Source organism: Rhinatrema bivittatum, chromosome 1 (assembly GCF_901001135.1).
Source record: "Rhinatrema bivittatum chromosome 1, aRhiBiv1.1, whole genome shotgun sequence".
Taxonomy (NCBI): domain Eukaryota; kingdom Metazoa; phylum Chordata; class Amphibia; order Gymnophiona; family Rhinatrematidae; genus Rhinatrema; species Rhinatrema bivittatum.
Genome location: NC_042615.1, coordinates 262,568,755 through 262,584,896, shown reverse-complemented (window position 1 = coordinate 262,584,896; position 16,142 = coordinate 262,568,755). Strand labels below are relative to the sequence as shown.

The 16,142-nt window shown below is 47.5% G+C and overlaps 1 protein-coding gene across 1 annotated transcript in view; it reads right to left on the bottom strand.

Annotated features, from left to right (window-relative positions):
- TEX261 (testis expressed 261) overlaps positions 1-15,504 on the bottom strand; it is a 41,354-nt gene extending 25,850 nt beyond the window's left edge. The window contains exons 1-2 of the mRNA XM_029594257.1: positions 15,347-15,504; positions 11,126-11,205 (exon numbers count right to left, since the gene is read on the bottom strand). Coding sequence (XP_029450117.1) covers positions 11,126-11,205; positions 15,347-15,416 — 150 coding nt within the window. The 5' untranslated portion in view covers positions 15,417-15,504. The remainder of the gene's footprint in view (positions 1-11,125; positions 11,206-15,346) is intronic.
- Between the last annotated feature and the right edge of the window lie 638 nt (positions 15,505-16,142).

Below are 16,142 nucleotides of genomic sequence, written 5' to 3'. Positions count from 1 at the left end.
GTTGACCGCCTTGAGATCCAGGATGGGCCTGAACGTTCCTTCTTTCTTGGGAACGATAAAATAGATGGAATAATGTCCAGTATTTATTTGTCGTGGAGGCACCAGTGTTATAGCCTCTAAGGCTAGTAATCTGGTTAGTGTAGCTTCCACTGCCATTCTTTTGGAAGGGTCATGACAGGGGGATTCCACAAACTTGTCTGAAGGGAGGTAGTGGAAATCCAGGTAATATCCCTCTCGAATGATGGATAGGACCCACTTGCCCGAAGTTCTCGACCCATCTTTGGCAGAATAGGGCAAGTCTGCCCCCTATGGCTTCTTCCTTTGGATGGGTCGGCTGATTTTCATTGTGGGGTACGGCTGGGGCCTGGGCCCGAGTTGGCTCCCCTTTTGTTGTGCTTGTTCCGAAAGGACTGGCTTCGGCTTGCGGGGCGAGCCGCTTAATATGTGCTTCTATATGAGTTGAAGAGCTGTGATCCTCCGCCCCTGGAGGTTCAGGGGAAGGATCGCTGGTTTCTCTTATTCCTGTCCTCCATAGCCACGGCAGTGGGGACTCGCCCCATTTGTTGGCTAGTTTCTCTAGTTCGCTTCTGAACAGGAGTGTTCCCTTGAAAGGCATCCTTGTAAGTCTCATTTTGGAGGATGCATCGGCCGACCAATTTCGGAGCCAGAGTGGTCTTCTGGCTGCCACGGCGGATGACACTCCTCTAGCTGCGGTGCGCACCGGATCAGAAGCGGCGTCCGCAAGGAATGATACTGCTGGTTCCAGGGCCTCCCCAGGAGTGTTGTTCCTGGTCTGTGATAAACAGGTGCGTGTCACCACGGCACAGCAGGCCGCGATCTGTAAAGACATAGCGGAGACGTCAAAGGACTGTTTGAGGATAGATTCCAGACATCTGTCTTAAGCATCCTTGAGTGCTGCTCCTCCTTCCACCGGGATAGTAGTGTGCTTCGAAACCACGCAGACGAGGGCATCCACTTTCGGACATGCCAGGAGATCTTTGGCGGCTGGGTCCAGAGATCTTTGGCGGCTGGGTCCGCCCCCCTTTGAACATAGTTTCCGGGGCATCCCATTCCAGGTCAATTAATTGCTGGACGGCTTGTAATAGTGGGAAGTGACGGGAGGTCTGACGGAGTCCCTCTAGTAGGGGGTTCATCTTAGGTTCCCCTGAGGCACTTGCGCCTGGGATAGCAAGCTCTTTTAAACTGTGTGTGACCAGGTCTGGAAGCTCACCCTTGGTGAAGAAGCATCTCATGGTTCGGTGGGGCTCTGTCCCCGGAGAGAGTTCCCCTTCCTCCAGGGGTTCTGAATCCTCATCCGAATTGTCCGTGTCCCCGAAGGTGGGATCACTTCCCTGGGCATAGAGGGTCCCAGGATGTTGAGGTCCTCTGGTGGAGCTTGTGGCCGTATTATAGGAGGCCCCGGCTGCATGTGGACGAAGGTATGCAGACCTTTGAAGAATTCCACCCAGGAGATAGATGCTGGGTCTAGTCTAAGGGGCGCCATGTCCCTGGAGAGCCCGTTTGAGGGGGGGGGGGGGGCCCCGCTGTGCAATGCTAGGTCCGGCGTATTGTTCGAGAGATTGGAACCTGGTACCGGCTGGGGAGGGCTGTGAGTTGGATCCCCTAGGGCCTCTTCGCACTGTATACACAGGGCCGTGGCCTCCTCATTCTGTGCAGCTCTGTGGCATGCTGGGCAAAGGCCCCGAGCCTTGAGTTTCTTTTCCAGTCGTGCCATGGCTTGTGCACATAAAATATAGTTGTGCGCTCCGGTGCATCGAAGTTGTGCACGTAGGTTTGGTGCACGCTCAGGGAGATGTGTGCGCTGTTGTGCGTCCGGCACAGTAAGCATGTGGGTATACGCGTCGCTTGTGCGCACGGATCGGAACGGCGGACAGGGTGGCGAACAGATCAAAATGGTGTCGGCAATCACACGGACAATATGGCAACCTCCTTGGAGGGTCTCCATGTGGGAGGGCTCTCAGATCTGACCAGGGTCTAGCCCTGCTAGGACAGATCAACCCAGTGGCACTGGTCCTGGCTGGCAACCTGTGTGATTCCTTGAGCTTCGGAGACCGGAGACTTTTAAATAGATTTCTACCTTACCTTGTCTCAGCACTTCCCAGTCTCGTTCCGGGCGGTCTCCAGCTGCGGAGGGAGAGGGAAAATACCTTCACCGCCACACTCGAAGTTGCACCCGCTGCCTCTCAGCCTCACCCGATGTCGGGGTCTAGGTCCCCACAGAGGGTCGGCCGCTGGACCGAGGCTTTCCTCCGAGGGATCGCGGAAATCACCTCGGGAATTCTCAACTGGGGGAGGGACCCAATGGGTGTCACCGCAGGAGAGCGGGGCTCGTCTGTAGAGGTAAGATTTCTTATTTTGGTTTTCTTTGATAAAAATACTCTAACGCTGTGCGAGCATGCATAGAGTCCCTAACTGCTATGGAGACGGAAAATACTGAAGAGCTGCACTTCCTGCAGGGGTATATGTACTAGGGCTGACGTCAGATTGAAATCTGATCCGTCTCCAACCGCTATCAGGAGTACACTATACCCATTGGTCCTGAGTCCATCTGCTACACGCTAGGAAACCATGTTTAAGGACCATATACTGAGGAAATCTAGATATATCCCCTTGCTAAGGAGAACTGTTCTCGAGGTTGGCCCAGAAACATTTCAGCAGTGCAGAGGCACATTTTACGGTGAAGCAGGCTGGAATGGAACATAAAACAGCTGCCCGCTGCATATAAAAATCCAACAGCACACTGCTGCCCGTTTAGCACTCTGCACTACCACAATGACAGCAACACTCAGCCATCCTAGAAAATCTCTCATATATGGCAGGTGCACCATGTGAATGCTCTCCGAAAACTAAACTCAACTCAAAAGGGGGCCACATTGTTTAAATTTCTGAACAAGAAACAGCAGTTGATTACCTGCACAGGTGTTCTCAGAGGACAACAGGATGGTATTCCTCACACACGGGTGACATTATCGGATGGAGCCAGACACGGAAAACTTATGTCAAAGTTTCTACAACTTTGACTGAGCCTCACTGAGCATGCCTAACATGCATTATACCATGCATCCACGTGGGGTCCCCTTCAGTCTTATAATAAAGAATTCAAGGATAAAATAAAAAAAAAAAACAAAAAAAAAACCGAACTCACATAGTGGAAATCCATCTCCAAGGGGTGGCGGACAGGCAGGTTTCCTGAGGACTAACATCCTGCTGTCCTCAAGAGAACACCTGTTACAGATAAGCAACTCTGCTTTCTCAGAGGATAAGCAGCATGGTAGCCCTCACATACAGGTGAATCCCTAGGTATAGGCTACCCCCCACCATAATAAGTGCCAATGAGCACAATAATGACTAAATTTGTTGGTAACGGCGGGAGGGGGAGCAGCAAGAACAGTTGGGGGTTCTACACCTCAAGCAAATTCTGAAGGACAGATTGGCCAAACCTGCTGTGCCGTCAGCCATCCCTATCCAAACAATAATGCGATGTGAATGTGTGGAGAGAACCTTGCAGATCTCTTTCATGAGAACTGCTTTCAAGCGGGCTACCGACACTTCCATGGTTCTGACAGAGTGAGCCTTGACATGACCCCCAACAGGCAGTCCCGCCTGGGTGTAACAGAAGGAGATGCAGTCCGTTAGCCAATTAGAAAGTGTCTGCTTGGCAATGGCAATACCCAACTTATTTCTATCAAAAGGAATAAAAAGTTGGGTGGACTGCATATGGGCTTCTGTCCACTCCAGATTAAGGCCCTTTTGCAGTCCAAACTATGCAGGGCTTGCTCGCCTTGGTGTGAATGGGGCCTGGGAAAGCATGTTGACAAGACAATGGACTGGTTAAGATGGAAGTCCAAAATCACCTTAGGCAGGAACTTAGGGTGCATACACAAGACCACCCTATCATGGAAAAACAGTGTGAGGTGGATAAGCAACTAAGGCCTGGAGCTCGCTGACCCGGCATGATGAAGTGACTGCCACCAAAAATATGACCTTCCAGGTCAGGTACTTCAGGTCACAGGAGCACAGCAGCTCAAAGAGCTTTCATCAGCTGAGCTAACACCATGCTGAGGTCCTAAGACACTGAAGGAGGCCTTAGGGGAGGCTTCAACTGAAATAGGCCCCACATGAAACATACAACTATAGGCTATACAGAGATGGGTGTATCATCTAATATCACACCAACTGCAATTAGATGAACTCTAATGGAATTGGTTTTCAAGACAGTCTCCAACAGGTGTGTAAGGTAATCAAGCAGCTTTTGTGTGGAGCACGAAAATGGAACTAGGGCCTTCTGCTCCACCACATGGAAAACCTTCTCCACTTCAGTCTATATGACGTTCTAGTGGAAGGCTATCTGGAAGCTACCAGGACCTGAGCCATATTCCAAGAGATCGAGCGGTTACAATATTAACTTCTCAACATTCAAGCTGTGAGCAACAGGGCCTGGAGGTTGGCATGTTGCAACCTGCCTCAATCCCGTGTGATAAGATCTATGGAAATCTCCAGACTGATCAGATTCCGAATGGACAACTCCAGCAGGAGTGGAACCCAGACCTGTCATGGCCAACGAGGGGCTATGAGGGTCATAGTCCCCTCGTCCTCACGAAGCTTCAAGAAAGTCTTAACCACCAGTGGAGCTGGAGGATATGTGTACTGAAGACCCTCGCCTCAGTGCTGGGCAAGAGCATCCAAGGCTGGTTTGGTACTTTTACTGTACAAGGAGCAGACATGAGGAACCTTCCTGTTGCAGGGCACTGCAAAAAGATTCACATCTGGGCTTCCCCAGAGGCAGAAGTTCCCATTCGCGACGCCCTTGTCCATAGACCATTCGTGGGGGTCTTAAAGTGAGACTCAATCTGTCCGCTATCACATTCTCCATTCCAGCCAGGTACATAGCCCTGAGAACTATCCCATGGGATAGGGCCCATGACCAAATCTGGACCACTTCTTGGCCCAGGATGTATGATCAAATACCTCCTTGCTTGTTGACATACCACACTGCCACTTGATTGTCGGTCTGGAAGAGAGAGCCGCGTTAAGTGGAGTGCCACAGGGACTGGTATGTGGGCCGGTTCAGTTCCTTATCTTTGTGAGTGACATTGCAGAAGGGATAGAAGGTAAAGTTTGTCTATTTGCGGATGATACCAAGATCTGCAACACAGTGGACATGCCTGAAGAAGTAGAGAGAATGAAAAGTGATTTACGAAAGCTTGAAGAGTGGCCAAAGATTTGGCAGCTGGGATTCAATGCCAAGAAGTGCACAGTTATGCATCTGGAATGTGGTAATCCAAAAGAGCTGTATGTGATGGGAGGAGAAAGGCCGATAAGCACGGAACAAGAACAGGATCTTGGGGTGATGGTCTCTGGCGATCTGAAGATGGTGAAGCAATGTGACAAGGCAATAGCTAAAGCCAGAAAACGGCTGGGCAACATAAAGGAATAACCAGAGAGAAAATGGAGGTGGTCATGCCCTTGTACAGGTCCTTGGTGAGGCCTCACCTGGAGTATTGTGTTCAGTTCTGGAGCCCTTATCTCAAAAGGGATAGAGACAGGATGGAAGCGGTCCAGAGAAGGGCTAACAAAATGGTGTGGGGTCAGTATCAGAAAACCTATGGAAGAGACTAAAGGTTATGAATATGTATACTATGGAAGAGAGGAGGCACAGGGGTGATATGATACAGACCTTCAGACACCTGAAAGGTTATAATGATGTACAAAGATCAAACCTTTTCCGTTGGATAGAAATCAGTAGAACTAGGGGTCATGAAATGAAACTCCAGGGAGTACGTCTCAGAACCAACGTCAGAAAATATTTCTTCATGGAGGGAGTGATGGATGCCTTTCCGGAGAAGGTGGTGAAAACTAAAACAGTGAAAGAATTCGAAAGGGCATGGGATAAAAACTGTGAATCTCTAAAGGCTAAAGGATGGAAATGAAGAAAAGAATGAATGGAGTAACTTGCTGATGCAGCAGTAACTACCCTTTAACCAATAAGCTTTGCTACTGTTGATATAACTCCATCATTGCTTTCTACTTCAACGGCGGGAGAAAAGGGAAATTGGATTCATACAGCGACCAACAAGGGCCCCGAATTTTACAGTCTGGGGAAACAAGTATGGGGGTAACTTTCTGTGGTGGTTACTACCCTTAACCAATAAGCCTTGAAACTGTTGATGCAATTCAAACATTGCTTTCTGCTTCAACAGCAAGGCATAATGGGGAATTGAATTCAAACAGCAATCAATGAGGGCCCTGAATTTTATGGTGTGGGAAACTGATAAGCATGTGGTAACCTACAAGGTGCAGTAAATATCATAAGCTTATTGGCCAGACTGGATGGACCATTTGATCCTTTTCTGCCGTCATTTCTATGTTTTAAGACAACTTTGTTGGACAGCCAATCTCTGAAAAAAGCCCATAGTGTGTACCTGATTGTCTGGAGCTTCAGGAAATTGATTTGATAAAGACATTCTTGGGCAGACCAAAGACCCAAGACCCTGAGCCCATCTACATGAGCTCGCCAACCAGTGTGGATGCATCTGTGGTGAGGAAAATTTAGGTAGGAGGAATTTGAAAGAAGATGCCCCGTGCCAGATTTGAAATTACTCTCCTCCAGGTCAAAGAGTACTGGAGAGATGAGCTGACTCGGAAGTGATCCTGGAGATTCTGCGTGGCCTGACACCAGTGAGACCTTAGAGTCCATTGGGCCTTTTGCATGTGTAAATGTGCCAAGGGAGTGCCATGAACTGTCGCAGCTATATGGCCCAACATCCTCAACATGTGACAAGCTGACATCTGCTGGCTGTTGTAGCCCTACAATCTGATGGGATTTACATCAGATTGGAAGCAATTTTCAGATAAGTTTTATTTGCAAATTAAAAAAAACACAAAAAAATGGGCTTTGAACAAGCTGATTAGATGTAAGGAAAAGAAGGTTATAAGACCGGTCGTGCCTAATATGATGGCTGTTCTTTAAAGAAACTGATATTGAGGTTTGGGGAATATTAGCATGTTTGTATTATTGTGATTCCCTGGTATCTTCACACCATTGCTGTATGAATGTCTGTTGTATCCTGCCATGATGGTCATCAGATTGATGACCTTGGTCTGAGCCATGTCTAGCAGGACTCCAGTACAATCCAATCGAAGTGATGAGCTGAGATGAGGCTTAGGGCAGTTGATGACACACCCTAGTGTCTACAACACCCAGGTGGTCAAGCGCATTGACCTGTCGGCCCCTTCCTGAGAGGTGCACTTGACCAGCCAATCATCCAGATAGGGAAAAACTGAACTTCCAGTCTGCAAAGGTGCGCCACCACCATGGCCAGGCATTTCATAAAGACATGTGGGGCTGGTCGAGCCCAGCCCAAACGGCAGCACACAATATTGGAAGTGCTGTTTTCCAACCGCAAATCGGAGATACTTTTGGTGACTTGGGAAAATCTTGATGTGTGTATATGCACCCTTTAGATCTAGGAAGCATAGCCAGTCCCCTTTTTGTAAGGGGACCAGGGTGCCCAGGGAAACCATCTTGAACTTTTTCTTTTTGATGAATTTGTTCAAGGCTCTTGGGTCTAGGATGGGACGGAGTCCTTCTGTTTTCTTTGGTATCAGGAGTAAAATGCCTGCCCTTTTTGCCCTGGTGGAACAGATTCGACCAACCTGGCCATTAAGAGGGAGAAGAGCTCTGCTATTGGGACCTTCTGATGCACTACCGGGCCCCACAATGGGCTCAGGAGGCAATTTGGTGGGGCATCCAATAAGTTCAAATCGGTACTCTTGGTGGACGATGGACAGAACTCTCTGGTCTAATGTTACACTGGACAATTGGTTCGCAAATAACCGCAGCCTGCCCCCGACCAGCAAATCCATCACCCCGGGCATGTCCGACTGTTTTATGCTCACTATGATCCAATCAAAACCCCATCCCCAGAGTTGACCGAAGCGTCGGCTAGAGCTTCGGGGCTCTTTGCTGTCTGGGACGGTCTCAAGAGCCCTGATGTTGACGACGGGCGCGAGAGGGTGGAGGAGAGTACCTCCTCGGGCGGAAGGAGGACTTCCTTGACCCAGACATCGTTGACCTCCTGGATAAAGAGGGCGGGTCCAGAGTGCTGGTGGAGAGCTGCTGCAGGGATGCATGGTGGACCAAGATCTGGGTCACTGCATCCTTGACCTTATTTCCAAAGAGATTCTCCCCAGTGCACAGCATGTCAGCGAGTCGCTCCTAAACCTCTGGACTGAGAGCCAAGGCCCGCAGCCATGCAAGCCTGCGGGTGCCAATTCCCACTGCAGAGACCCTTGATGCCGTTTTGAAAACATTGTGAGTCGACCAGACCTCATGTTTTTCACATAACAGACCACTGTGTACCAGCGACAGGAGTGAGTTCTGCTGCTGCTGAGGCAGCTTCTCGGCACATCCTGGACCTGATTCTAGATGTCCCAAATATACTGGCTCATGTAGAGCTGCTAGGCAGCTATGTAGGCAATGAGCAAAGCTCTCTGAAAAACCTTCCTCCCAAAAGCATCCATCGCTCTCTGGTCCTTCCCCGGGTCACTAAGGAATGAGTCCGAGAGCGAATTCACCCACCACTGATTTGTGGGGCAGCTGATGCTTATTGAATCCAAGAGTCTTCTGAACGAGATAAATCGCTTCCATCTTCTTGCTCACAGGAGGCTCTGTGAGGTGGTGTTCCTACATACTCATCAGTAACTCCACAAGCATCTCATGCACTGGGACTGCCATGATTTTCTTGGCAGACTCCATGAACTAGAGGATATCAAACATTTTGTACCTGGTATCTTCTTCAGTCATTAACTGAAAGGGAATGGTCTCTGCCATCAACTTGACAAATCCTGCTAGGAGAGGTCCTCCAGCAGGTTCTTCCTTTGCTCCTCTAGAGGAGATGAATCGGAAGGGAGACCATCCGAGGCATCGTCTGAGATCTTGGATGAGTCATCTCCCAGGGATCATATGTGCCTTCCTTCCCGCTGTCATCGACCTGGAACACGGCCCTGGGCACTTGGCCTTCATCCAGTGATGCAGGCACCAAGGGAGCTGAACGTGAGGCTACAGGCCCAGGACTCTTTGCCGGCTAAGGAGCAGCTTCCTCCACAGAGGATCCAGTAATGGTGACCGGATTGGCAAAAGGCGGTGGCAGTGCCCTGCAGGGCATCAATTCTGTCCCAGGAACAGATGCCAGTTGGCTCGGTAACACACTGATAAGCGCATGCAGGGCTTCCAGCAGTGGCTCAAGAACAGATGGTGCCAGTGCTGGTGTCATCAGTGCTACAAAGCTGATGCCGCACATCGCCCTCTCAACAGCCAGCTGCACACACTTCTCCAGTTCCTTCTCAAACATCATCGATGCCAAAACAGGTTAAGGATGGATGAAGTGTGACCAGATCCTGTTTGGAACCGAGAATAGGATCGGTGGCTGGCATGGGCACCAATGGAGTCCATGGCAAACCCTAGCATCGATGGAGGATTGGTTGTCCTCACCACAGGGTTGCTTCGGGGGAATCATAGCTAAAGCTATTGCATTCCCGTGCCCGGTACCATGCATCGACTGTGATAGATGCTAATTTTTTTCAGTTTCCCCTCAACGATAGTCATAGTCTTTCCCCAGTGCCGAAGCCAAAGACAAGGAAAGTGACATCTTTGACCTAGAAGAGCCCAACGATATCCAGTCTCCGGTGTCCCTGCCAGCTGATGACCTTGATGGAACCAACGGCCCTGCCGATGTCTATGTGTAAGTGTCCATCGGTGTGGCTCTGAAGTCCCTCGATACCAATACCTCTGATGATGATGAATTGGTTTTCTCTGGCCCGAAGAGTCGCTATCTTGTCGAGCCGGATCTTGCATCCTTTTGGTGTCATCTTGGCGTACTTGCTGTAACCCTGGATGCCATACAATGCCCCAGGCAGAGAACACATCTATCATGGAGGTCCGTGATAGACATGGTCCTCAAGCACTGGGAGCATCGCTTACAACCTGAAGTGGAAAAGTTGTCACAAAATAAAAAGGGACATGAATTCAAAAACGATGGCGGGGGCTGTCAACACCAATGCACTGCCGCCCCTGGGGTAGACACTGAAAGAAAACAACGCTAAATGGCAAAAAACCTAACTAATATGCTAACAGGAACACAGAGTGGGACCCCGTGTCGACTGCGTGAGAAGGAGACTTGAAAAAACTAAGAGAGAAAAAAAAAAGGAGAGAGGTATTTTTCCTGCAAGTAGGCCAGAAAGTTGGCAAGCTCTCATCTGACTGTGAGACAACAGGTTCCAGGAAAGAGAAGAGACTGAAAGGGACTCTGGGTGGACGCGTGGTATAGTGCATATTGGGCATGCTCAGAGAGGCTAAGTCAAAGTTGTAGAAACTTTGACATAAGTTTTCCATGCCTGGCTCCATCCGACGATGTCACCTGTGTGTGAGAACTACCATCCTGCTTGTCCTCAGAGAACACTATCTGTGTTAAACTTTTACTGATGTCACTGGGCCCTTCATTAAATGCAAGCATCAAAATTATCAGTGCTGTTCCCAGACTAACAAAAAGAAATGGTTTTGATGTTTAAGTAAAAAGGGAGAAAAGTGTCACTAAACGATGTGAAATAATTAAACTGTTTAGCATCTTTTTTGCATAATATAAAATATTTTTTTTCTTACGGGCTTTGCTAGAAAATGCAGAAGGTAATTTGATTTGACCAGTTAGCTGCAGGCTGAGTCACGTGTTCAAATTCAGCTCTGGGAAAATAATTTTTAAGGCTTTGCACATGTCCTGTTGACCCGATATGGCACTACACCCAGCTGCTTGAAGTTCCCCCTGCCAGCCTGACCTTTCTGCAAGCTGGTTCACATTCTAAACCCTAACTGGCACGACACAGCCCCTGGCCAGCCATGGCCGGGAACATTTAGGGCACAGCACTACATAGCAGTTCCTTCCTGATTTTACTCTTTCGGGGAGGTGGGGGGATGTAAAAGACACGTTGCTGCCATAAAAGAGCAGAGAATCTGCAGGAGGACCGAGAATGCCTTTAAGAGGCTCTGCTGTTCAGTATGTTTGAAATCACTTCTAAACCAAAGCTTTGCAGGGACACCAAAACAACTTACCCCTATCATATATTTGATTATTCTTCGGGTTGCTACTGTGTATTCTTCTATTAACTCTGCCAAGTAGTACAAGCCAGCCGCTTAAGAAAAACAAAAGGGGGGGGGGGGGGGGGGGGGGAAAGTTAGCAACCTGTAGCTTTGGATTAAAAACCAGAATACATATTTTTTTCATCCATTTCCTCTTCTTCCAAATTAGAAGTTGTAGGATCTACTAACATGTAATTCCAGACAGGATGACTCTAAAAAGCAATGAAGTATGTAATCTCTCTTATATCACTATATACATAAATATCTATTTCACATCACCAGGAGACATTTCAGTAAATTAGAAGTTGTCAGAAGGAATTCCAATTTGTCAGGGAAGTTAGTATTGACTTTTTCAGGTAAACTGCACTAAAATCCATCTGTGGATTCTGGCTCTCTCTTACTGATAAAGCAGTTACCTCCTCTTATGAGAAGTTATGCCTTTTTTTTTTTTAAATGGAAAATGCAACCAATAACAATTTCAATTCTTCCTACAAACAAGGCTTCCACACAGCTTTGCTCAGTTTTATTTTTTTCCCCTCCTACATCTGCTCTGCAGATGTTAGATCTATCAATATTTAGCATATTTTCCCTAGGAGGCTTGTATGTGCCTTCAATAAGCCCTCGGGCACGTGAAGTGATGTGACTTATTTCAGAACTTTAATGTATTAGCTGTAACAAAGGGTGGCTAGCTTCTGGTACTGCCTTGTGCATGCCATTAGCTGAATGCAACCCTCTAACACGATAAGGAGGATCCATGTTGCCTGATCACTGGCGAATGTGTGCACGTTAAAAGGCTAAAACCCCTTTTGCATTCACATGATTTCCGCCTTGTCATTCAATCAATCATACTCTCCAAAGTGGATTATTGTAATGCTTTGCTACTTGGTCTTCCAGCCAACTCCATCAAGCCTCTACAGTTGTTACTGAACTCAGCAGCCAGGATCCTGACCAACGCAAATAAGAGAGACCACATTACACCCATACTCTTCAAGCTTCACTGGCTTCCGATTAAATACAGAGTACTCTACAAAGCCATGACCATCATACATAAATCCTTAAACAACTTAGCCCCAATTGATCTTACTTTTCAGTTTCGCACCAACAAATCAAAGAGACCAATAAGAAAAGCTTATCAAGGCTCCCTTTTTATCCCTCAAGCCAAATCTCCACTAAGTAACAGAGCTTTTTCCACGGCAGGTCCCTCTCATTGGAATTCACTTCCACTAGACCTTAGACAGGATCCCTGCCATCAATCCTTCAAGAAAAAACTGAAAACTTATCTTTTTAATCTAGCATTTCCCTGATTTCTTACTGTAGATTTACCATGGCAAATTCGATTTGTTTGTTTCTTTTTACAATTTCCTCCCTCTAATCCTTCCTTTTTTAACCACCTTTCTGGTCCCTCTGTTCTTTTTCCCCTTACCTCTCCTCTTCCTCTCTCATAATTTTCACTCAGTGCTCCCATGCTCTATTTTCTCTCGATACTTCCATATGTTATTTAATTTTTAATCCATTTTTTGTTTTCCTGTAAGGCATCTGGTAAAGATGAACAATTCAAACTCTGTTTTATTATTGTTCCAACAGGTTTTCATGTTTTGATGTTCTTTGTTACATGTAATGCTTTTTTCAAGCAAGTTTTAATTGTTCAATGTAAACCGATTTGATTTGCATCTAATGCAAGACCGGTATATAAAAAACCTAAATAAATAAATAAATAAATAAATGTAGAGTAATGCCAAGAGGAGCAGACCAAAGGCAAGGAACATCACTGGCTGTCATGAACTGATTTCCAGCACAGATTAGGGACCTTGAAAAAAATCCAAACACAGACTACTACAATAGATAAAAGATGAAAAGGCCCAGCTGGGCTGCCCATAATCCCTTCCTGTTCCAGAATCACAGGGGTCATTCACCTCTGGCTCTTTCTTCACTTCCTTATAACTAAGGATCCCCTGTGCTTATCCCACACTTTCCTGAAGTACTATAGCTTCTGCCCCACAAGTTCCCGCCCATCCCCTGGAAGGCAATGCCATTTGTCCATCCCTCCTTCCTGCGAAAATGTATTCATATTTCTCCTCATTCTACTCACTTTTTCTTTATTTTGTAAGTTTTGTTTTTTGGGGGGGGGGGGTGATTGATATAATAAGGTGCGCTAGGCTTAGCACATATTTTCATTCAAGTTTGTGCACATTAACTTTATTCTTGATTTAATAATTTTAATGCACAATGTGTGCATAAATCAGCATTCCTGCAAGCAAATGCCATGTTAACGGAAGCATTCACTATTACTCCTCAATGCAAGGAGATACGTTAAAGCCCCAAATGCTACAAAATTAACTTTTATTCCGTCTCTGAACAAGAAGTTATCTTACATTTCAGGGGTTAGTGTTAAGCTATAGTGCTGTGCCCCAGTGTGATCCTAGGGTTCCTGGTGCAGGGGTCTCCTGGATGCACAGTAGACTGCTACATCTGGACACTCCACATCCAGGAGCACGCAGACACTGCGCCATAGACAGACTCTAGTCCCAGAAAAGAAAGCCAGGTTTTCAGGCTTTTTTCCATTGAAGGACATCACTAAAGAACTAATCACCAAAGCTACCTCAAAATTCATCTAATTGTGGCCAAAATCATCTACTAATAACCTAAAGCCAACTAGTAACCTCTATGACTGCCAAGACCACAAAGTGCCACGTCCAAAGTAAGTAGGCCCTTAGTCACTACTGGGTACTTACTTGACAACAGGAGCTTGGTTTTTTCACCCTGCTGTAAAGCAAGTTTAGTTACTGGAAACCATTCAAAAAAAAGTTGAAAAACAAAGGTATGAAAGTTATTAATCTAAAGAGTAGAAGTAAATAAGATTCAGTCCTACAGTACCATACAGTCATCATCATTTGTTTTATGTTTTTCTAGCAATGGAGTTCAGAGCATGTATTTATTTCAGAAATTTTATAAGCCATCTATAATGAACCAGTCGTGCTAAGTGGGTTACAATATGCATAAAATTACACAAAATTCACATAAAACAGCATTAATACAGTTGAGTCAGCTAAGTGAGTCCAGAAATAATCAGAGAATGGTCTTCCCAGCATGCCATCTGGTCATTTCCACCTTTCACATTGATACAGACGTTAACAACAGGAGGCGACATCTCTCTGACCATCAATTTAACCATTTTCTCCCTCTTCAAGCAGCAGCACCAGTAAACAATTCGAAATGATTCAGAGGGCAGATGAAACAAGCCATTAAGTTCTTCCATTTGTGTTCAATTTATGTTTTATTATTTCCGAGATGATACTGTTTAAAGTTCCAAAAACACCTTCAGCTTATCCACTACCCCATTATAATGAACCACAGACATCGCCACTGCTAAACAGCAAGCACAAAAGCTGTCAAGTCCACCAAACTGATCCACTGGCTCAGTTCCACTGGCACTGTGGTCTATGATGAGCAAGCCCTCAGCTTGGAGCAGCAGCTGAACTATGCAGTATTTATTAAACAAAAATCATATACTTATATATGTGCATGTATATTACTGTCAGTGTATCTATATATGGGTTTCACCTGAGAAGCACCTGCCTGCAGTACTCTGCGCTCAGGTTTGGAGACACCGACTTCTCTGGAAGCGGAAGATCTTTAAAGCTAGAAATGCACACCTTTTAGTCAAAGTCCACTCGCCTCCTCAATAATATACTGGACAATCTTTCCAGGAGCAGCCACAGGGGCAAGTTCCAAGGAGACAGCAGCACACGAACGCTGATATTTTATGAGTTCTAGGCTGCACCGCTGCTCCCGAAGTTGCCTCTTCCCAACACCTCCCGTCCTCCGAGCTGCAGGGGGTCCAGAGGGAGGGACGCCGGACCACCCACGCCCACCTTACCCTCATATACACCAATGTTCCCTCTAATTTTTGGTTCGCCGTGTGTGCAAAAATTAAATAAATTGGGCAACACAGAGCATAAATTCCAGCGCCGCAATAACAGCCTCTTCCCTTTCTTGTGCCTGCCCGGGTATACGCGCAGGACTTGCAGGAAAACTCGTTTTTTGTTTTTTTTTTAACTGTACACGCCGCAACCCCTCCGTGCACAGGACGACAGGCGGCACGCACGCACCCTCGGCCGTGTAACTCCCCACATCGTCATGCAGCCGCTGCCCAGTCCCGGCTTCCTCCCACCCCCCCCCCCCCCGGGGACTCACCGATCGCCAGCGTGACGAAGGCCACCTGGATGAACAGCGAGAGCCAGCTGAGCGCGTAAATGAACCACATCCTCAGGCCCGGGGCCGGGACTGCGCGGCGCCCGGCCGGAAGCAGCGAGCCCAGCGAGAGAGGTGCACCCTGTTCCGTCCGCTGCAGCGCCCCTCGCAGGCCCGGAGGTGGCAGGGCAGAGCTGTGCCAGCTCAGCGTGGGAGGGCTCGGCGCATGCGCGTGCAGGGTTTATAGCGGCGCTCTGGGTAAGGCTCCGGTCAGCCTTACTTGTATCGAGTCGCTGCACTTCTCTCTTTCTCTTTCCTCGCTTGTCGTTCAGACAAAATTCCTTTTATTTTTTTTTTTTACAGATGTCTCAATTACTTTGAAACCGACTTAGCAATCCCATGGGTGGCCCGCAGGTGACATGACGGGTGCTGGTAGCCGTCTGATTGCCGGCTCCCAGCCTCTTGTCCCAGGTCGCAGTTTTCCTTAACAGGAGGTGGTAAGTGGGCGTACGGGCTCACTGGCACTTCCTGCTGTTGCTCTTTTTTTGCAGCGCATAGTAGGAATATCTGAGGTTCTGGGGAGCAGCCCAGAGCCGGAAATTGAGGATGGAGAAGGGGAGGTGGAACTTTCTTCAGGTGCAGAGTTTGCAAACAAATGGAAATGGGATGTGGGAGAACAAGGTAGTGAAAAAGAGGAGAGGGGGCTTGGCCATTGGTTTTTATTGTTGGCAACCATAGGCAAGAAAGGAGCCCTGCCACTGGAGCTAGAGCTATGCAGCGGCTGTGAGCTCTCACGCCC